Below are 24,026 nucleotides of genomic sequence, written 5' to 3'. Positions count from 1 at the left end.
GCAGCTGAAAGCAGCCACCAAATCCAGCAGCTAGTATTTTTTTTCCAGTCCAAAAAAAAGAAGAAAAGAAAAAAGAAAGTGTTGTTCCATATTAACGTTGCATGTGCAAGAACAAAATTTGGCCACATGTTGAAAGTGTGACTAGTGCATATACAAGCAAGCAGCTATTGCCCTTGTGCCATGTAATTACTGAACAACTAAAGGTGTTTACATGACTCAGTTCATATACCAGTACATTTTTTGCCAAAAAAATGGCATTTTTATACACAAGGGGCCAAATTGATGCTCACTCTACACATAGACATGTATTGACCGGCCAGCAAACAGAGCTGTAAACAGGGGAGTTTCAGTGGGAGTTCTGTTGGAGGAGCAGGTTTTTGTAGTTTGTGGATTGTATTGTGTAGTGTGTGTGTGTGTGTGTGGAGGCTGCTAGGGGCAGTGTGCTGGAAGAGTAGCAGAGCCCTGATTAGGGAGTGGGGCTTACCTGATTAGGGGTCCTGTATAAGGAGCCAGCCGGTCAGGCAGCAGCACAGACAGCTGCACAGGAGCCAGCAAACAGAGGAGTTTCAGTGGGAGGTTGCAGGGGGAGGTTGCAGGGGAGACTAAGACAGAGGAACCAACAAGCAAGTCAAGGGATAGGGTGGTGGTCTGGTGCCTGCTGGGGGTTTGTGTTGTGTTGACTACCAGGCGGCAGGTGGGAAGGCCATGACTTATACAGAGGCAGCAGTGAAAGACACAATGAGGATGACTGGATATGGAAGCTGCAGCATGTACATGATCCTGGAGGGGGCGCCTGAAAAGAGCTTTGTCTGCATGAAGTGCCGCCTGATAGAGCTGATGGAAGAGAAGATCCGAGGACTGGAGATGCAGGTGCAAATTCTGGTTGAGTTCAGAAGGGGGTTTGAGCAGACAATGGAGCACAGACACGAGGGGGCTGAAGGGATAAGCTCAGATGTGCAGATGGAAGCAGGACCAAAGAATTCAGAGGAGAGACTGCTGGGGGAGGAAAGTGGACGGTGGAAGCATGTGACTAAGAGAACCAGGCAGAGGAAAAGACGGGCCAGTGAAGCAGAAATAGAACTCAGGAACAGGTTTGCAGAGTTGGAAAATGAAGAAGGGGCACAGCAGGTGGTCGCTAAAGGAGAGAGGGCAAGGAAAAAGAGAAGAGCCAATACTCCTGCAAGAGGAGGGGAGGAGTCAATGGAGGCAACACCAAATATGAGCCCCAGGAGGATTGCAAGGGGGAATAGGAATCGAAAGGACTTGCAGCCGGTGGGTGCGGGAGATAGACCGGAGAAGTGCACTGTCACCAGGAAAAGGCAGGTCTACGTGATTGGAGACTCTTTACTGAGAAGAATAGACAGGCCTGTGACTAGAGCTGATCGGGAGAACAGAATGGTGTGCTGTATGTCGGGTGCTAAGATACAGGATGTGGACCTGAGGCTGAAAAGGATACTAGCGGGAGCGGGGAAGAATCCGTTGATTGTCCTTCATGTGGGAACAAATGATACGGCTAGATACTCTTTGGAATGTATCAAGGGAGACTATGCCAGACTGGGGAAGACACTTAAGGAAATCGAGACTCAGGTGATCTTCAGTGGGATTCTGCTGGTTCCTAGAGAAGGGCGACAAAGGTGTGACAAGATTATGGCTATCAACAGATGGCTCAGGCAGTGGTGCTATAAGGAGGGCTTTGGGATGTACGGCTATTGGGAAGCATTTACGGACAAAGACTGTTCTCTCGGGATGGACTTCACCTGAGCAAGGAGGGAAATAGACTTCTAGGATGGAGGCTCGCCGACCTGATTGAGAGAGCTTTAAACTAGAAATTTGGGGGAGATGGTTGGGAGATGTTCGGGAGAACTCCACGCCGGAATTTAACCTTGAGAGGGAAGTAAACAAAGTAAGAGGGGATACAGCCATGGACAGAAGAATTGGCATAAGGAGGAAGGGTAGTGTAGATAACAGACTAACAGGTGATGATGGTGGTAGAATGTCCATGCCTAACAGGGTACAGAATGTGAGTGAAGCCAAACGGCAAAAATTAAGATGTCTGTACACTAATGCGAGGAGCCTAGGGAACAAAATGGAGGAACTAGAACTACTAGTGCAGGAAGTGAAACCAGATATTATAGGGATAACAGAAATGTGGTTGAATAGTAATCATGACTGGAGTACAGGTATTGAAGGCTATGTGCTGTTTAGGAAAGACAGAAATAAAGGCAAAGGTGGTGGAGTAGCATTGTACATCAATGAGGAAGTTAACTGTAAAGAAATAAGAAGTGATGGAATGGACAAGACAGAGTCTGTCTGGGCAAAAATCACACTGGGAAAGAAAGCTACTAGAGCCTCCCATGAGATAGTGCTTGGGGTGTGCTACAGACCGCCGGGATCTGATCTGGATATGGATAGACACTTCTTTAATGTTTTTAAGGAAGTAAACACTAATGGGAAATGTGTGATCATGGGAGACTTTAACTTCCCAGATATAGACTGGAGTACAAGTGCTAGCAAGAATAGTAGGGATCAGATTTTTCTGGATGTGATAGCTGATGGATTCCTTCACCAAGTAGTTGAAGAACCGACAAAAGGGGATGCCATTTTAGATTTGGTTTTGGTGAGCAGTGAGGACCTCATAGAAGAAATGGTTGTAGGGGACAACCTTGGTTCGAGTGATCATGAGCTAATTCAGTTCAAACTAGATGGAAGGATAAACAAAAATAGATCTGGGACTAGGGTTTTTTATTTCAAAAGGGCTAACTTTAAAGAATTAAGGAAATTAGTTAGGGAAGTGGATTAGACTGAAGAACTTGTGGATCTAAATGCAGAAGAGGCCTGGAATTACTTTAAGTCGCAGCTGCAGAAACTATCAGAAACCTGCATCCCAAGAAAGGGGGGAAAAAAACATAGGCAGGAGTTGTAGACCAAGCTGGATGAGCAAGCATCTCAGAGAGGTGATTAAGAAAAAGCAGAAAGCCTACAAGGAGTGGAAGAAGGGTGGGATTAGCAAGGAAAGCTATCTTAATGAGGTCAGAACATGTAGGGATAAAGTGAGAAAGGCTAAAAGACAAGTAGAGTTGAACCTTGCAAAGGGAATTAAAACCAATAGTAAAAGGTTCTATAGCCATATAAATAAGAAGAAACCAAAGAAAGAAGAAGTGGGACCGCTACACACTGAGGATGGAAAGGAGGTTAAGGATAACCTAGGCATGGCCCAATATCTAAATAAGTACTTTGCCTCAGTCTTTATTTAATAAGGCTAATGGGGGAGCTTAGAGGTAATGGAAGGATGACAAACGGGAATGAGGATATGGAGGTGGATATTACCACGTCTGAGGTAGAAGCCATACTTGAACAGCTTAATGGGACAAAATCGGAGGGCCCGGACAATCTTCATCCGAGAATATTAAAGGAACTGGCGCATGAAATTGCAAGCCCGTTAGCGAGAATTTTTAATGAATCAGTAAACTCAGGGGTTGTACCGTACGACTGGAGAATTGCTAATGTAGTTCCTATCTTTAAGAAAGGGGGAGAGAGTGATCCGAGTAACTATAGGCCTGTTAGTTTGACATCTGTAGTATGTTAGGTCTTGGAAAAAAATTTGAAGGAGAAAGTAGTTAAGGACATTGAGGTCAATGGTAATTGGGACAAAGTACAACATGGTTTTACTAAAGGTAGATCGTGCCAAACCAACCTGATCTCCTTCTTTGAGAAGGTGACAGACTATTTAGACAAAGGAAATGCGGTAGACCTAATTTACCTAGATTTCAGTAAGGCGTTTGACACGGTTCCACATGCGGAATTATTAGTCAAATTGGAAAAGATAGGGATCAATATGAGAATTGAAAGGTGGATAAGGAACTGGTTAAAGGGGAGACTACAACGGGTCATACTGAAGGGTGAACTGTCAGGCTGGAAGGAGGTTACTAGTGGAGTTCCTCAAGGATCGGTTCTGGGACCAATCTTATTTAACCTTTTTATTACCGACCTTGGCACAAAAAGCAGGAATGTGCTAATAAAGTTCGCAGATGACATGAAGCTGGGGGGTATTGCTAACACGGAGAAGGACCGGGATATCATACAGGAAGATCTGGATGACCTTGTAAACTGGAGTAATAGTAATAGGATGAAATTTAATAGAGAAAAGTGCAAGGTCATGCACTTAGGGATTAATAAGAAGAACTTTAGATATAGATTGGGGACACATCAGTTGGAAGCAACAGAGGAGGAGAAGGACCTTGGGGTATTGGTAGATCACAGGATGATTATGAGCCGCCAATGTGATATGGCCGTTAAAAAAGCTAATGAGGTTTTAGGATGCATTAGGCGAGGTATTTCCAGCAAAGATAAGGAGGTGTTAGTACTGTTATATAAGGCGCTGGTGAGACCCCACCTGGAATACTGTGTGCAGTTCTGGTCTCCCATGTTTTAAGAAGGATGAATTCAAACTGGAACAGGTTCAGAGACGGACTAGTAGGATGATCAGAGGAATGGAAAACCTGTCATATGAAAGGAGACTCAAAGAGCTTGGCTAGTTTAGTCTAGCCAAAAGAAGGCTGAGGGGGGATATGCTTGCTCTTTATAAATATATCAGAGGGATGATTAATAGGGAGGGAGAGGAATTATTTAAGCTTAGTACCAATGTAGACACAAGAACGAATGGGTATAAACTGCACACTAGGAAGTTTAGACTTGAAATTAGACGAAGGTTTCTAACCATTAGAGGAGTGAAGTTCTGGAACAGCCTTCCAAGGGGAGTAGTGGGGGCAAAAGACATATCTGGCTTTAAGATTAAGCTTGATAAGTTTACGGAAGGGATGGTATGATGGGAGAGCCTAATTTTGGCAATTGATCTTAGATTATCGCCAGATAAGTATGCCCAGTGGTATGGGATGTTGGATGGGATGGGATCTGAGTTACTGCAGAGAATTCTTTTCTGAGTGCTGGCTGGTGAGTCTTGCCCACATGCTCAGGGTTTAGCTGATCACCATACTTGGGGTCGGGAAGGAATTTTCCTCCAGGGCAGATTGGCAGAGGCCCTGGAGGTTTTTCACCTTCCCCTGCAGTGTGGGGCATGGGTCACTTGCTGGTGGATTCTCTGCAGCTTGAAGTCTTCAGACCACAATTTGAAGACTTCAATAACTCAGGCATAGGTTAGGGGTTTGTTGTAGAAGTGGATGGATAGGGTTCTGTGGCCTGCTTTGTGCAGGGGGTCAGACTAGATGATCACATTGGTCCCTTCTGACCCTAGAATCTATGAATCTATTAACTTGGAAAAGGGATCTGGGCATCATTGTTGACAGTTCCTGTTCAGTGTGCAGATACAGGCAAAAAAGAAAAAAAAGTGTTAGGATGCATGAGGGATGGGATGAAAAATAACACAGAAAATATTATAATGCCATTATATAAAATCAATGCTATGCTTTCACCTAGAATTCTGTGTGCAGTACTGGTCACCCCATCTCCAAAAGGATATTGCAGAACCCAAAGAGATTTAAAGAAGGGCAGTGAGAATGATCAAGGGCCTGGAAAAACACTTACATGAAAAGAGATTTAAAAGGTTGAAATTCCTTACCTTGGAAAGCAGACAAGTAGCGGGGGACATGATAAAAGTATTGACAATAATGAATGGCCTAGAGAAGGGAGATTGGGAGCCTCTTTTCTCCCAAGAACAAAGGGTCATTTCATAAATTGAAAGGTAGCAAATACAAAACTAATAAAAGGAAATACATTTCCACTCAAAATGTAATGGAGACTCTGGAACTCATTGCCGCATGTTGTCATGGAGGTCAAGAATTTAAGATTCAAAAAGGGACTGGAGGTTTATGTGGATAACAGGAATATCCAGATTTGTCATAGGTAATGCAAAAAAGTTTTACAATTGGTGGGAACCTCATGCATCAGGGTTTAAACCAATCTCTAACTATTAGCGATTAGGACAAGGCCCATAATTATACTAATCAGTCTACTGTCAAGTTTCTTGTACTTTTTTTTACTGAAGCATCTGAGGCTGGCTACTGTCACACAGGATACTGGACTAGATGGACCATGGGTCTGATCCAGCATCTAGAATCTTTGAGCAATACTCTTCCATCACCACTCCAGCAGCAGCACATATTTTTCTTCATCGGGGACAAGGCAAGGAGGTAGAATGATGAGTTGTTGTTGGCTGCCTGTTACTCAGCTGTGAAAAAGAAACAAGATGTGTATAAGAGTCCAGGCAACATTGGTCCTGTTTACATAGTTGAATGGGGGTTTGGCAAACCTATACATTTTTTTTAAACATGTAAGGGGAAAAATACAAGTCTTGACAGAGGCTGAATATTTTATATGGTATTTAAAAATAAGAAAAGAGCCTTCACTGCATAGGGCTCGGGAACTGCTAGGCTTCTTGTTACAAGTTGGGAGAACTGATGCAGTTTATCATGTTGATGCTTTTGATACTGCTGCTTTTAGGAAGCTGTCTTCATACTTCCTGCTGCTAGAGTCCCAGCGCTGTAGTACAAGAGTCATGCTCTGGAACTGCAAGTGTGAAGATTAGGAATATATAGATCTGGTTCTAAATTTTGGATCAGTTTTCAGGTGGAGGGAGAAACTGATGAATTAGTAACATTTAATAATTACCTAGGCTTGGGAAAATAAGATTTTTATCTCCCCTTTCTCTCTCAAGAGCCAGTTCTGCAACTAAAGGGGCTGAATCTGCATAGTTTATTCAGTATAATTAGCATTTACTCATAAATGAGTACCACTACCTGTGAGCAAGTTCTACTCAGTGTGAGTAAGAGTTGCAGAATTGGGACCATGATGTTGTCTAAGGACATTTTTAACCTGTGAAGGAGAAGAGTTTTAATTTTGTGCCTATGAATTCATGCAGCTTGCTCATTTGGGCAATCTCTTCTCTTTTTTGCATTCTCTGTGCAGTTTTGGACGCTTGCACTTTTCCTAAGACCCCAGTCAGAGGAAGCTGAATATCTATTTTGAACAAATTAGAAGAGTTTCAAATGCCTATACTTTCTCTAAATTTTCTGATAATCCGTCTTAGGGTGGAGTACAAGTCTAAATAAAGCCCTAAATCTTGTTTAATTCTTGCATAACTATTCACAGTGGAATTCTATGGTGTATAAAGGAATTGACTTGAAAACTCAGCACTATTCTGAATTCAAAGAAAACTGATAAGATGAGCAGCTATTCTTCACAGTAAAACACTATAATGTAGGTAATCTTCAGAAAACGGTGTACAGAATTTTTTTATGTGTTGGTGGAAACTATAGTTTAGCATTCAAGCTATTTTACTACAATAAAAATAGAGATGCATAACAATGAGAAGATAACCAAGATTTTAAAAATTGTGTATGAATAGAAAGACAAATAAGGAAGCTAAGAGCAAGAAAATAAGAGTGCTATAGAGTAAGCTGTGAAAAGTTGCTGTGTCAAGTCAGATACTGTTATGAAAAAGCAAATGGCCCATCATGCTCACTGTTATAGAGTGAGAGGAAGAGCCATTTAGCATGTCCTTGATACCATCTTCTTCACAGCCACTTTCTCCAGTTTATAACTGTAACTTAAAATGTTGATTTAAAAATATTGACAGTCCTTCCAACAACCCATAATGGATATGATAGTAACGTTAATACGAAAGTTAATTCATTTCCCTAGCCACAATCACTTGGAGGCATCACTAACCACCAGACTTTGGCAGGTATGGATTGATTTAGGAGAGAGATTGTCCCAAGCTGAATAATTATCAAGAGTGAAATCCATAACGTTTCCTGCTATAAATTTACAAACTTCACTATCACGTTGTCAGTTATATGAGTACTTTGAGCCAAATTGTCGCCTCGTTCCTCTCTGCAGAACTAGTGGAAGCTGTAGAAGCCAAAAGGAGGTGGCCTTAGGCATTCTGGTTGTATAGAACAAACATAGGCAGAATGTCTCTGTGACGGGTTGCTCCCTTAAAGATGCCCCTTGATGTATTGAGATACCACTGAGCCTGCCTATTCTGCCAACCTGGGCCCCCTTTAACCTGTCTTGCTGAGCCAGGCTCTTAAGCCTCCTCTAGCGCGCACACAGGCAGGGCTACACCCCGCTGCAGAAAAAGACGGACACTAAGATCAGCTCTGGAAAGACTCAGCTTAAGGAACTTGCCCCAGCACTCAGGTGTCCACCTCCCTTGGAGTGCAGTCCCAAAGGTATATTGTCTTGCACTGTAGAGAAATCTGTACAACGTCAGCTCATAAATTCGCCCCTTTCCTCAATGTGGAGGAAGATATGTACAACTTCTTCTCCCCCCGCCACTGCTTTAGAAATTACAGAAATTAGGTTTAATAATAAACAAAACAAATTTTAACCACTTAAAATCTGCCTTTTATAGTTAATAAATGGGTAGCAAACAGAACAAAGCAGATTATTGAGCAAATAAAACAAAACACACAAACTAAGCTTGATTCACTAAAGAAACAGTTCACAATATGTAATTTATCACACTAAATGTTGAATTAGGCAGGATACAGAGTTTCTGTAGTTCAGAGTTCTAGTTATTTCTTCTTACAGACTGGACTCCTGTCTCAGTGTGGACTCACCCCTGCCTTTCCCTTCAGTTAGTCTCTTTTGTCCCTTCAGGTTCTTTCAGCAGTCCTTCTTCTTGGGAAGGCAATCAAGGAGAGTCTGGACTGCCTTCTTTCCCAGCCTTAAATAGACTTTACATAAGGCGGGAAGCCTTTTGTTTCCAAACTTGACTTCCCCCTCCTGTGAGTGGAAAATTACTTGAAGTCCAAGATAGTGTTTAGTACCAGGTGGCAGGACCACCTGATCTAGGTAGTGTCACAGCTAGTCTCAGGATGACTCTCAGGAAGGAGAGAGATTAGTATCTTCACAGTCTTGTTGTTTCTTCCTAATGGGCCATCAGCCCTGTTTGGATTTTCCATTGTTGTATCTGAAGGACTAGTTGTGGGCAACACCCAAAGTAGCGCACTTGAAATACAAATACGTGGTCAATATTCCTAACTTCAGATACAGAAATGATACAGGCATACAAATTGGACAATCACATTCAGTAAATCCTAACCTTTTCAATGATATCTTACATGAGCCACGTTGCATAACATAAATCTCAGTTATGTCATATCCATTTCATAAACATATTTTCATAAAGAATATGGAGTGTAACATCAGTCTCAAAGTACTGTTTGTAGCTGATGTTGGCTCAGTGTTAGAAGCTGCTGCTTTTAGAAGAAACATTCCTAAAAGCTGAATTAATTAAACAGAAATCTCACCTGACCACAGTAATTAAAACTTCCTTTTGTTTATTCCTGTGTGGCACTGACATTATTCTCAACTATCCAATTTAATGCCATTGTGAAGAGCAGAAGCAGAGCAAGGCAAAAAGTGATTATTGGAATACAAGGGCAAAATGTAATGGATTTTCAAGTTATCTCTTGTTGCATTTAAGACCATCATATTTGGTTAGAAAGGGGATCTTTTGAATAATGTTATCAGTAACAATGAAGTTTTGCTTAACTTGATAAAGTTGTAGCCTTTCTTAATTCTGGTGTGCTGCCTTCTTTACATATTTATAGCTATATTTTATTTCAGCTACTTAGTAGAGTGCTTTGGTTTTGGTCTATAAAAGTTACTGTAACATAAACGTTTGGGGGATATTTCCCTGCATATTTTCCTCACTTTCTCCTCCTGTATAGGTGTAACTGTATTGTGAGTTATTTTTCACTCAGTATCTTCAAATCAGTTCAGATTAGTAAACAGAAACTCATAACCATTTAACAGGGGCATCTTTGCTTTGGTTTAAGTCTTTTCTCATATTTATTAAACCAATACCTGTGCTCCATTGGTGGTTTGGACTGCTTCAGTAGTGTGGGGAGACATCCGAGTTCAAGAACAGCAATGCGTGTCAAGTTGTGGAGACAATAATAAGTATAATCTCTGTCTTAAGTCACTAATTGTATGATCTGGAAGTTTTCAGGCTACAACACTATTCATTCATTTATGTTTAATGCCTTAGTAATTGATACCACATCTATTAAAGGGATTGGGGAAGAGATGAAAAATGAGTTGTTGAAAAATGAACTGCAGTATACAAACCCCCTGTATGGGTCATATCCTACTCTCTTATCCTTCAAACTTGTGGGAATGAAAAACATGTGTCCCCTATTCCTCCAGTTAAAACTTGGGGAGTTGTCTCCTCAAGTTGGAAGAGTGTAGGCCAGCCAAAGGGGACACAACTGGTGACTCTAAGGGATTCTGTGGATTCTCTGAGAAGTCTATGGGGGTGATCTGCAGCCTTTACTTGTGTAGGGTCATCCACGCCATGTATGACTCTGGGCTCCTCTTCTCCACTAAGGGAGCCATGTTTCCATTGGCTCTAACAGTATGCCTACAAACTACAAGCTTGCAACTCCTCTAGCAGAGGAGTTATTGCTAGTTCCACTGACAGTAACCTGGCACAAATGTCTACTGGACATTCCTGTTCCACAAAGAGAAGCATCCCACATCCAACTGCTGCTTCTTGGCTCTCCTCAGTTCATGTGGAGTTCCAATCCTGTCTCTCTTATGTGGAGAGACTTTGGTGGTGCAAGGAGCCAAGGGAAGCATACCAGAGAGGGATGGCTTCCCCTCTTGCACAGAGTTGCTCTCTATTCTGCCCCATTTTGCTCTTCTCTGAATCATGTAACCAAGGCATTGTATGGGACTTTGCCTCAAACAGAAGTTGGTTTAAACAGATTGATTAGTACCAAAACATACAGTGCTTGGTTTTATATTTTTCTTATGCCTCAAACACCATATTGAGAGCTTTAGTTATCATGCACATTTACTGTGGTGTGCTTACTGCTTATGGCAGCTCCCAAGGAGCAGCAAGAGAAGTAACCCATTGAACTTAGGCCAAGTCTATACTAAAAACTTGGGTCGATCCTGCTGTGTTGCTCAGGGATGTGAAATATCCATAACGCTGAGTGATGTAGGTAAGCTGACCTAACCCCCAGTGTAGACAGTGCTAGGTCCATTCACCCAGTTACATATCTCACGGAGGTGGATTAACTATGGTGAGGGGAGAACCCCTCTTGTTGCTGTAGTGAGTGTCTACATTGCTGCAGCATGTCTAGTGAAGACATAGCCTTGTGCTTTTTCTGTTGTGCATCTTACTGGAACTTTAAAAAGCCTGAAATTGTCTTCAGAATTAAATACTTCAGTAGCTGCAAGCTAGTCACATACTTCATAATAATTGCCTAACTAAATGAAGGAAAACGAGGAGGAACAAAGAAAAATTAGATTGATGGCTAAAAGGAAATGTTTAAATAAAAAATTCACGAAGAGAATTCAAAAGAAATGGCATCACAGATTTCTGTACAAAGAGAGACTACTTTCAATGCTCCCTCTTTGTCCATAAGTTTGTCATGCCATTTCAGATATATAGCATGTATTTTATTTTCACTGTTTGCTGCAAATCTTAAAAAACATTTTTTGTGAGACCAGGGGAAGGTAGCTCCTATGTGATCGGGATACAAAATGTTGGAAGTATTATCAATGTATGCAGAAACTGGTACATAGAGTGAAAGTTAAAAGCTGCAGTGTGTATTTCAAAGCCAAGTATCACTGTCTTTTAGAGGCATGGGAATATAGTATAAAGGAAACAATGCTTTGATTGGCACTGGCTTTTTTATAATCAACTGTGATTCAACTAGAAAACTCTGAAAATATTTCTGTTCATATTTGATCAAACTGAATTGCACACTTAAAACCCTTACTCCTTCAAAACTGTACTCCATGTAAATTGTCCTTAGTAGAGCTGAACAAATACTTTGCAATAAATAATTTATGTGACAGACTTTGCCTCTTTTTCTGCTTGCAGGTTATCTGCCAGCAGATCATTGTTTGCTCGAATGTACTTGTTGTTTAAAAGTATTCAGAGGTGTTTTACAAATACGATTTTCTCTATGGACTGATTGTGAACAGATCACTGTGAATATTTTATATTTGCTATCTGAGTTGTCTTGGGCCTTGTCTAGACTAAGCCCAGGTCTACGCTAGTGGGAGGTTGACCTGAGATGCACAACTTCAGCTGCATGAGTAGTGTAGCTGAAGTCAGCATAGCTTAGGTCAACTTACCTGACCGTGAGGAGGCGGCGAGTCGACCGCTGCTGCTCCCCCATCAACTCCACTTCTGCCTCTCATGAGCTGGAGTTCTGGAGTCAACGGGGAGCGCGATCAGGGATCGATTTTATCATGTCTATGCTAGACACAATAGATCGACCCCCCGATAGATCTATCACTACCAGCTGATCTGGCGAGTAGTGAAGACCTGCCCTAAGACAATGCATCATGTTAGAAACTATGTTAACTAACATGATCTTAAATATTAATTTTATCATTAGTGTGGACGAGGGCAGTCATGTTTAAAAAAAAAAAAAATTAGCTGGTTGTGATTAACCCTAGATGGGACTCTAGGACTAACCCTGACCAACTGCCATGTTTTTATACATTACTTGTTTACACAGGATGCTTATATTTTCCTAGTGTAGTCGTGGCTTTGTCTAGTTTTGATTGGTCAGGTAAGGCATATAACATAGCTCAGACTTCTGTTTCCATGAATACTCATGCATGCAGAAACATTTGCTTTTCACCACCATTCATGCCAATAAACTCAATCAAACAAATATTCACAGAAAGTGAACCACAAGGGATGTGAGCCTGGTCAAAGCAAATTATTTCAAAATCCAGAAGGTTATTTGAAAACATTTTTTGCAGTGTTCACCCAGATGTTGTCCTTACTCAAATGTTAGAGTTCCAAAGGTAAAAGTAATTTAACTTCAAGTTCCACTAAAGCCTGTTGTTACATATATTACACTGCTGTGCATTTATTTCTTGGGTCCCTGGGTATAGTGTTTGTGTACTGTGTAAAACCCTTGTAAAACTATTTAAATTACAGCACATCTGAAGAGAAAATATGTAGTTATAGTTAATGATGATATATTGGGGAATTTAAGTGATGCAAAGAGTTTTAAATATTATCATTACTGTTCGGTATTTAGATTAAATTACTGGTATAGGATGTTGTCTATCAAAAGCACTTTTCCTTTGCTTACTTGTTTTAGAGTAATTTAACAGATGAGTGAATCTGTTATTGGACCACATGTAGCATATAGACTTTTTTTTGTTAAAAATATTCCTTTAGGGGGTTCAATTTCTAAACAAGTTGAGACACAAAATAGAGAGGTTTAGCCTATAGATGCAGTACAATAATCCTACTTTATGAACTTTTCTTGTTGTCAGTGCTTGCGGATTGCTTTATACATACATACATACATAGATATAATTTGTTTTGCTTAGTGGTATATCTTCTTTTTGGGGAGGAATTAAAGGATAGGAACTACCCACATAAATCTCTTCTGCGCATGGAGAGTAAAGTAGATGCTGTATACTAGGGGCAGACCATTAACTGGTATGCATTGCCCTAGTTCTGTTGAGGTCAATGGAAATGGGACAGTTTACACCAGTTGAGGATCTTGCGTATCATAATATTGTATTGGATCTTCAAGCAGGCATTCAAGGATGTTATGGAATTGAGGCGGCAAGCATGTCTGTCTATGTATGTTTATTTTTTTGTGTGTAGATTAGACGTGAATCATAAGCTTTAAAATGTATGGAGAGATTATAAATAGTTTTAAGCTATTCTAGGAAGGGTCAAGGCTGGCAAACTCAGATCTTCTGCGTAATAACTCTTCAATTTAAAAAATACTTCTACCCAAAAATATACAGTTTATTTCTTGCATAAGTTAAAATACAGAGTTGATGATCCTGGAGAACCTAATAGACAATGAAATGTCCAGAACAATATCTCAAATCAGTGGTTTTAGTGCTAATTAGTACAATAAAGTTTACAGCATTTTCTTACAATAACATTAGCCCAGTAAAAGCTTATAGATACAAAGTTCATTTCTTTAAAATTTCAGTTAGGTAGTACTTAATTCTATTTTGCCTCAAAGCTTCATGGTTGTTGACATGTTATTAACATATCAATTCCTACAATATGTAGCCTGTAAGTATAACTACTCATAAAGTCATTGTGGAAATAACCTGTTGCAAATGCATTTTTTAATTTTTTCATAAAGTTCATTGCACAATTGTACCATTTAGTAAAGAACTAGGATATGGGATTAGATGTAGTTCTTGATGCCACAAACACCAGTTTCCAAAGAACTGTTTTTGAAAACCGCCTTTCAGATTAATAGTTGCATTATATCTTCCAAAAGAGATGGATCAGAGTGAATTATGTCCTTTTATCTAGAGTACAAGCTCTGTACAATGCCTTTTTGTTTGAGATGTGCTTCCTACACAAAAATATTTTCTACAAAGTTTAACAAATTATAGAAATAAATATTCTAAAGAATTGCATGGTTTTAATATGCATGCAAGTGGTTTTAAATGTGTATCTTTTTATCAGGAGTCTTTCTAGACCAGCTTCTGAATTGAATGGTAAATACATTGATCCAGTTAGACTTTTTGAAGAAAACAGTAATATTTTGTACACCACAAGTACAAGATTGGTAGTCATTATCTATCAATTCATCTATCTATCTATCTATCTGAAATTTTTAAGTATTTTCTGTTGCCATTGATGTCTGTCAGGAGTCTTTTTCAAATTCATTTCTTCATTCAATAACGAAGTAAATACAAATGATACATTAAGAATGTCTCCCATTTAAAGTGTACTATAATAGATTTCATGTCAGAGAACGTATTCCCAGGACTGCACTGGGAACTTCTTGAATTTGATCTTAATTTAGTGTTTGATTATGAAAGAAGGGATAATTTTATGTTAAATATTGTGCTCTATTACATCATACTAATATACTTAGACAGGTGCTGCTACTTACTGTGAAATATGATGATGATCAGTACAGAGGGGTACTACAGCACTGTTAGAGAGGATTTAATATATTGGCCATATCTGTCTGTTCTGAGCCATGTCATGTAAAATGATCTGGATTAAACTGGAGAAATGGTCTGAAGCAAATAGGATGAAATTCTATAAGGACAAATGCGAAATACTCCACTTAGGAAGGAACAATCAGTTGCACACATGCAAACTGGGAAATGACTGCCTTGAAAGAAATATTGCAGAAAGGGATCTGGGGGGGTCATAGTGGATCACAAGCTAAATATGAGTCAACCATGTAACAGTTGCGAAAAAAAGGAAACCTAATTCTGGGATGTTTTAGCAGGTATGTTGTAAGCAAGATACAAGAAGTAATTCTTCTCATTTCTTCCGTATTGATTAGGCCTCAACTGGAGTATCTGGGTGCCACATTTCAGGAAAGATGTGGATGAATTGGACAAAGTCCAGAGAAGAGAAACAAAAATGATTAAAGGTCTAGAAAACATGAACTATGAGGGAAGATTGAAAAAAATGGATTTGGTTAGTGTGGAAAGAGAAGACTGAGAGGAGACGTGATAACAGTTTTCAAGTACATAAAAGATGGTTACAAGGAGGAGGGAGAAAAATTGTCCTCTTTAACCTCTTAAGATAGGATGAGAAACAATTGGCTTAAATTGCATGAAGGGAGATTTAGGTTGAACGTTAGGAAAAACTTCCTAACTGTCAGGAGCAACAGAGTCCTGTGGCACTTTATAGACTAACAGATGTATTGGAGCATGAGCTTTCGTGGATGAATACCCACTTCGTCAGATGCACGTACAGAGTGTCACTGTCAGGGTGATTAAGCACTGGAATAAATTGCCTAGGGAGGTTGTGGAATCTCCATCATTGGAGATTTTTAAGAGCAGGTTAAACAAACACCTGTCAAGGATGGTCTAGATAATACTTAATCCTGCAGTGAGTGCAGGGGACTGGACTAGAGGCACCTTCCAGTCCTATGATTCTGATTCTATGTTCTCAAAGAAAAAAAATCACAAAGGACTTGGAAATAGTGGAATTACTGATAGATTAAGCATAAGTGGGCATCATTTCCACTGCACCCCAGCCACTCAAAAGCTTACGTCTGGTGTATCGCCCTCAGGCTTAGGAGCTTTCCTAAGGCATGACCGGAGAATAGCCATTCTGCTTGGTCTAATCCCACTTCACAAGAGCAGGGAAATAGCTGTACTCGATAATGTTGATTCTCTCATCATTATCTTACATGGAAATCCTCTTCATGATGTTTGGTTTTGAATGTGGTGTAAGTGAATTGACATACTTGATTCCCTATGACAGCATGTCTTAGGAGGGTAGTCCTTATTTACTCTCCACCTTATATCCTGGCAGCTGTGTGGACATGCCTCAGAACCCTTAGGAGCATTCTGCCCTCCTTCTGTACTTCTGAGGGCACACCACTCCAAGAAGGTATCCTACTAGTTGGGATAATGATTCAAAACTGAGTTTAAAAACCCATGAGACCCAAATATCCTGTCAGTTGCACGCGTGCACATTGATTTCTGTGGGAACTGACCATGCACAAGTGATGGGAGAATCAGGCCCAGGTAGTTTCTTGGCTCTGCCTTGTCTTTTCTTCTGTGTAGGGATGATTTGGCCTTCAGTCCCGATATTGGGAAATCTCCCATTTAAGTCAAGATGCATGAAGGAGCTGCCAAAATACTGCATGCTGTACATATGATCTATTCAGCTTGTATCCACTTTCATATCCTCATGTGGTAAAGTAACTGATGCTCGACTGATTTATTTTTAGAAGTGATGCAGTACATTTACTAAAACTTTGGAAATTCTTAATATCTAAAATCTTATAAAAGAAAGACATTCATTTTCACATTAAGCTGTGAAGGACAATAGGCCCTCTTGTCCATTTTTAGACAAGTAACAATTGCTTTATTAGTTTGTACAGCAAATATGTTCCCATAGGGTGTATTACATTTTTGGATAACTTGCGCGAATAGGAGATGAACTAGTTTTAGAAAAGTCCTGAGGCTCATATAAGTGAGGGGGAGGGAGGAGGAACAGAATTTCATGTTGTTGTACGAGTTGTGAACTAGTACAGTTTACTACCCAAAGACTTGATGCAAAACAATTGAAGTGGATAGAACTATTATCTAAACAAATGACTTAGCTTCCTTTGTTAAAATACCACCAAAGCCAAAAGGAGGAATATGAGAGACAGAGAAAGCTTTGGTTACGTTGTAAAGATTAACACTGCAAACAGGAGCTTAAAATGGCACTCAGAACTGATGTGCTACCAGTTGCTTTTTGGATCCCAGTCAATATATATACAAATTCACCTCTTCTACCCTTTTTTTCAAATTCCCGAAAACAGTTTAGTCAAACCTGTGGTAAGGTTGCTTTGCTGAGACTACCTACAAGGGTGCCAATTGGGATGGTTACTTTTTTGTGTGATGTAAACACCTGTTTACTAACTACGGGATAGAGGCTAGCTAGTTATTTCACATATGCTCCTGCTTTAGAAGTATGAGTCATTCACTATATACCTACAGTACCAGCAGTCTAGAAAAGGAAAGATTTTTAATGGGCTTTTGTAGCCTCTGTCAGTCCATCTTCTTGCCATAAACTTTACTAAACTCTTTTGGAAATGACCTAACTTACTAAATTGATGAAATGCCATTTTAAAGCTCACAATGTGAGAAAAGATGCATAAAGGAAGTATTTAGGTTTTTAAATAAAAATCATAATGTATAGCATTATTCAAAGGGCCTGATTGTCTTTTCTGATTTGCAAGTAAAGTAAACATTTAGGGTGCCAGTGTGACAGAAAGATCTCATGTTCTCAGAGACAGCATATTGTGAACTGTTTCAAATTTACAATAAATAAGTAATAAATTTGTTGGGCTTGAATCCTCAGAATATTTTAACAAGCCATATTCCTGACATGCAGACTGGCAGCACTAGTTACTGTACTTTGGGATTCTTTTGTTTTCTCTCTGCAGAGACCCTCCTTGATGACTTCCTTCTCACGTACACAGTCTTCATGACAACCGATGACTTATGCCAGGCATTGCTGAGGCAATATCCTTCATTAACTGAAAGTTATGTATTTGTAGTCCTCCTCGTCTTTCCCACAGGAGTCACAACCCCTTCCAGGGCTCCAGAGAGTGCAATGTGGGTATATTTGTACACCATACCAAGGGAACATGGCATCCTGCTCCCCTTCATGCACCGAAACAGCTCCACTGATTGATTTGCCAGGAGAGAGCTCTGAGCCTCGTCTCCTACCTATCTTCATCTGGAAGATTTGTACACCCGTTGGTATGACTATATAAAAGAAACCTAGCCCATGTGGAGGAAGCTCCTTTTACCGACCTCTGTGCCCTCACTCCTGATGTGTATTTGCTCAAGGGCAAGTGTCAGTCTGGTCCTTTGTGTTAAGTAGCTTTGCCTCAATATTAATCCATATACAAGAGGTTAAAAATGAAACTGGGATAGGGACTTTTTAAGTTGTGGTTGTGGAATATGCTATACATTCAAAGAGTTGTTCAGTAGATGATAATATATCTAGTTTTTATTGATCCACAAGTAGTGACCACATTTCATTTTCTTCCCTAGAAATGAGTGGCAAGCCACCACTAAGAACAGAAGGAAGGAAACCCCACCTTAAAAAAATGTATGTCTCAGCCAGTTAGATAGGAGGAAAAATTAAATACTGTAACTGAGACATATAATCAAACACAAAGAAAGCTTAGACAAAGTTATGAAACACAACGTTATCTCCAGAACTCCTTGGGAATATCTGCATGTGATGGATCTTAATAGTTCATTGACTATCATTTTCTTGGAAATGATGCAATAAATGACATTTCGTAGTTCCCATTATATCTCATAATAAAATGTGCCACAAGAGGATACCATTTTTTAAAGTTTTATCTTATTAAGAATAGCCATCTGGATGTTTGGGAGGATAAATTATGCTTTTCACACACACACATTAAACTATAAACTATACAGAATGTGTGCGTGTAGAGGGGTTGCACATAAGAATTCTGGAAAAAGTGGACTACTGCCTAATACATAATACCGAGACACACCCAGAGAGGCCTGAGCTGTGGAGTTTATATTCGGATTTGGATACAAAACTGAAATCTCCCAACGTTCAGGTCTGTTTAGATTGGCATTCTGTTCATTATACAGAAAGAGAAACTTAAACTAGAAATTTCAAACCTAGATTTGGATGTGAACTTCCCCGCAGTTCAAGACATTTCAGACCAGGTGCTTTGTTTCATAATCTCTCTCTCTCGCGCGTGCGCATGGCTAAGCACCCAAAAATCAGAAATTCCAGTACTACGGTTGAACGTGCAATATTATTTCTGTCCCATGTAGCATGGTACAGTCTTTAATTATGTGATCACATACACACACTTGTTACTTCTGGGGGAAATTTGCACCACTGCGCGTGCACAGAATTCATGTCCCCCACAGATTTCTTTGATTTTCCACAAAAATATGACTTTCTGACAGGGAAGCAAAGGGAAGCTGCAAGAGCAGTTGTGCACCACTCCCTAGCAGAGCAGGTACATTGTTTCAGGCACCTGGAGCAGAGGTAAATCACTGCAGGGCTGGGGACACCCCAGCCAGTGGCTCCTACCCTGAGCCAGGATCAGCTGTTAGTCACGGCTGGACTGGAGGCAGGAGAGGACTTCCTCTTCCCCTGCAAGGAGTATCTGGGGCTGTGTCAGACTCACCCCCAGAAGCTTCCCCCAGCTGCAGGAAGCTTAGCATCCTCCCCTGCTTCCTGCCCCCATCACTCCTCAGCTGTAGGGGGGAGGGGGAGGGGGAGGGATAGCTGCTCCCCCCACCCACCCAACTTCCATGCATCTGGACTGCCCATATCCAGACACCATATCCAGACACCCCTGCCAAGCCTCACTGGATACATCCAGAAACCCCTAGCCCTCCATACCCAAACCCCAGCCCACTGAACCTCTACCCTTATATCTGGAGCCCCCTGCACCCAGACCTCTGCTTTCAGACCCCTACTCCTGTGCCCAGACCATACTACTGCCCCCCAAAGAGCTTCTCCCAGACCCCCACATCACCAAGCCCCACTCCCCCACCCTGAGCCCCTTCACACTTGGATCCTGCCTGATTGAGCCTGCCCCACACCTGGTGTGCCTCGTGCAGAGAGGCAGGGCCCCAGGGTGTTTCTGGGGCAGGCCCAGGCTTTGTGCTGTGTCAGGGTCGCGTGTAGCCTCACCGCTGAGTCAGTGTCCTAGGAGTCGGAGGTGGAGAGGCTGCAGGATGATCTCCCACCTTTGTGCAACCAGTGGCCTGTGCTTCCCACTGCCATGCTGGAGCCTCTGCATTTATTTATTGACAAATAAAACTTGCAGAATTTTTAACTTTTGGCGCAGAATGCCCTCAGGAGTAACTTGTATTCAGAACTGCAAAACATAACACATTCCATTGTACTATGTGACCACATAACCGAAGATTGTATTGTAATGCAAAAGTTTATGAAGAAAGAGGTAAGATTGAGTTCCACCTCAACATGTTCATTTCCTTATTCTTTTTATTGCTTATCTGTGTACAATCATCAAATTAATATCGTTTTTCTTGTCTCATGTAAACACACACATGCACGTATATAATATACCTGTGTACATTTATACAGACACATTAGTTTAGCTTCTTCATCTTATGTTCCTGATTTGAATTAAACAATACAATTAATAGTTTTTATAGAGTATACTTAATTATTAATTCATTAAATCCTACTTTCTTCCATCTGCAAATAGCTATACATCGTGTATACATGACAATAGTGAACATCCAGAGGAGTTAAATTAAAAGGGTCGTTAATGTTCCTATATCTACAAAAAAACCACTTATTAATTTAAAATGTTTGAAATAGGAATGAAACCAAAGTTACCTACCCCTTCTTCCTCCTCCCCCCACAGCAGCCATGGGACAGTTCAACCCAGTCCTTTTTTTGGAAAGAAGTTTTATATGTTGGTTTATACTGTCATTTACAAAATACAATTACAAAATTAGATTTAAATTTACCCAGACTGTGCTTCCTCTGATATAGACAGTTCCCAAAAATACTCAATATCTATATAATTTATGGATTTTAATGTGTGGTAAGGGGAAAATAAGTGGTATATATTCTACAATGACCAACCTTTTAGTGATATGGTACAATATATTCCGTATCCCACTTTAAAGATGGAAAACATGTTTTTCAGGAAAATGTTCCACTTACCTCCATATGATGTGGACTGTTTGTTTTAATTAGCTTGTTGCTGTAAAATGAACTGATTTGTCAAGTTTCAGTTTTTATAACATGCGCAAAAGCGTGCAAACGAATGATTCTCTATACTTCAGGAAAGAAAGAAAGAGAGAGAATTTATAAGAGGCAGAAATAAGTAGATTGTGTGATGTGTCAGTTTTCTCCTGTTGCTTTTATTTGCATTATGACTGGGGAAAAATGGTCAAAATTGATCCCTTTTACTTTTTTTAAAATGTGTTATTTCTGCTGATGCATAATTATATATAGGTGAACAAAAGTAATTCCTATGCTCCAAAATGTAATGTTTGTATTTAATGATTCATTGTCATGCTTCCGACAGTAAATCATGTTTGCATCTATATCAGCTGCACAGAAAAGATATGACTCACATTGTGCAATTCCTTTTAAATTGCTTTTCCTTTTATAAAATTGTGTCTCCAGTCTATAAAGGAGAAATATAGTCAGGTAGCAATGAGGTTCAGCTGACATTTCTGTAACTGTGTATTTCATTCCTAAAAGTTGATAAACCTTCTCAGTTTCCTAAACTGCACAGGATAAAGTACTTAAGACCATATAGTATAGTGAAAAAATCAGCACTGCTGGAGGTGTGGGTTACATGACCTAACCATTCTTTTTCCCCCTTTAATTTCTAAATTTTAATGATACCCTAGGCTTTTGTTCCTTAACCTATTGTACCTATTGTGCTAAGAATGATCAAGGCAAGGAAGAAAATGCAGATGTTCCCTATAGAAAACGGAAAGTCTTGCATTTGGTGTCTCAGTGGACTTCTCTCTACAAAGATTGGTTACATGAAGATGAGCATTTAAAGCAATTTTTAAAGGTACTGTAATACTCACTAATTCACTTTAATACTCTAGAAATAATAGATTCTCAGGAACGTGTTGAAAATCCCAAATGAGAGAAATATTGCGCATAATTTTTCTTACCTTTTGAGCTCTTTTATACTAGATCAGTGATTAGGACATAAGTCCTGTCTGCCAATAGATGGAAACAGTATGACTAAGCAACCTTCTACATGTAAGAGGCTTAATGCCTCATTGATTTTTAAGTTTCAGCTGACTATCTGTTATGTGAGACACCTGGAAATAAATACTGAGTTCTGATATGATATGAAACTTTGCACAAAGGGTGGGTAATCTTTAAAGGGAGGAGCTCTAGACTAATAGTTCGAAGGAAAAAAATTAACAGGTAAAGGAAATATCCACAGATGTACTCATGTTCTTTACCAGTCTAGAACTTCCTAAATCAGTGTTCCAAATAACATAGGCTACGTCTTCACTACCTGCCGTATCGGCAGGTAGCAATCGATTGCTCGGGGATCGATATATCGCATCTCATCTAGACATCATATATCGATCCCCGAACACGCTTATATCGATTCCGGAACTCCACCAAGCCGAATGGAGTTGCGGAATCGACGGGGAGCCGCGGACATCGATCCCGCTCCGTGAGGACAGTGAGTAATTCGATCTTAGATACTTCGACTTCAGCTACGTTATTCATGTAGCTGAGGTTGCGTATCTGAGATCGATTTTCCCCCCGTACTGTAGACCAGCCCATAGACTGGAACAGAATTTTATGCTGCTTTCAGCAAACACTGAGCATCTATTCTGTACTGTTTGACAGGTGCTAGTAAATACCCTGTTAGTTCCTTTATGCGTTTTGAGAAAGAGAGGGCCTCTCTACACAAGCACTTACTGTCAGTGCACACTAGGAACTTTTAGTGCAGATAAGCAGGGCCCACATGGATGGATAGTGGGTAGCATGCTGGAGTAATGTAGATTTACATTCCAGCTTGGTGTGCAGTAAGTGCTTGTGCAGATGTGCCCTAAATTGTTGCCTTACTTATGAGCAAGGAGTGGTTGTTTTGTCTGTGTGATGCATTCATCTGCACCAGCAGGGTGTAACTTCTAGTGCATACTAGTGTGTCACACATTAAGTAGCCTATGTGGACCCTCCTGGTGTGCACTAAAAATTCACTAGCATGTTAATGTAATTGCTGTTTGAAATGGAGCTATATTAACACATACTAGGGTCCAGCAGAGTTCACATGGGCTAGCTAGTGCATTTTAGTACAGTTTTGCACACTAGAATTTACACCCCTCTGATGTGGGCTTAACTCACTGTGTAGACAAGCCCTTACTATCCTGTTTCAGTGATTTCTAAATGCAACCGTAACTTGATTGTCATTAAAACAGTAATGCTATGTTGGGACTAGATCTGTCTATTTCAGGGGTGGGCAAACTTTTTGGCCTGAGGACCACATCTGGGTATGGAAACTGTATGGCAGGCCATGAATGCTCATGTTCCTAGCCAATGGGAGGTTGGGGCAGGGGCAGCATTCAGAGCCCTCTGGCTGCCCCATGCGTAGGAGTTGGAGCGGGGACATGCTGCTGCTTTCAGGAGCCATGCAGAGCCGGGCAAGCCCTGGATCCTGCTCCCTGTTGGGAGCTTGAGGGCCGAATTAAAACAACTGAAGGGGCAGATGGGATCCCCCCGGGCCATTGTTTGCTATACCTGATCTATTTCCTACTTCTGATGGAAGGAAGGAATTCTCTTGGGAGTCTGCGTGAGCTCCTTCTCCTTTCCTGAAGTAAAACTCTTTACCTTCATTTAGGGACCTGGTTGGGGGCACTGTCTGTTATGGATTCACTCATGGTAAACTTAAGAACCCTGCAGTGCTAAACTAATCTTGGAGGAAGTTTTGGGCTTCTTTGATATTTGAGTTCCTTGTGACTGATGCAGAGCACATAGAAGTTTGGGCCCCGGCCCTTCTGCTCTAGGGGCATTCCATGTGTAAAGTGGTGCT

General features: G+C 40.5%; 1 protein-coding gene across 5 annotated transcripts in view; it reads left to right on the top strand.

Annotated features, from left to right (window-relative positions):
* RAPGEF5 (Rap guanine nucleotide exchange factor 5) overlaps window positions 1-24,026 on the top strand; it is a 230,537-nt gene that overhangs the window by 163,736 nt on the left and 42,775 nt on the right. For all 5 annotated transcript variants that reach the window (XM_030550749.1, XM_030550751.1, XM_030550750.1 and 2 more), the window contains 2 exons: window positions 17,901-17,979; window positions 21,893-22,037. In XM_030550749.1, coding sequence (XP_030406609.1) covers window positions 17,901-17,979; window positions 21,893-22,037 — 224 coding nt within the window. The remainder of the gene's footprint in view (window positions 1-17,900; window positions 17,980-21,892; window positions 22,038-24,026) is intronic.

Source organism: Gopherus evgoodei, chromosome 2, assembly GCF_007399415.2.
Source record: "Gopherus evgoodei ecotype Sinaloan lineage chromosome 2, rGopEvg1_v1.p, whole genome shotgun sequence".
NCBI classification, from domain to species: Eukaryota; Metazoa; Chordata; order Testudines; family Testudinidae; genus Gopherus; species Gopherus evgoodei.
The sequence above is the reverse complement of the archived record's forward strand: the minus strand, read 5'-3'. Positions and strand labels throughout refer to the sequence as shown.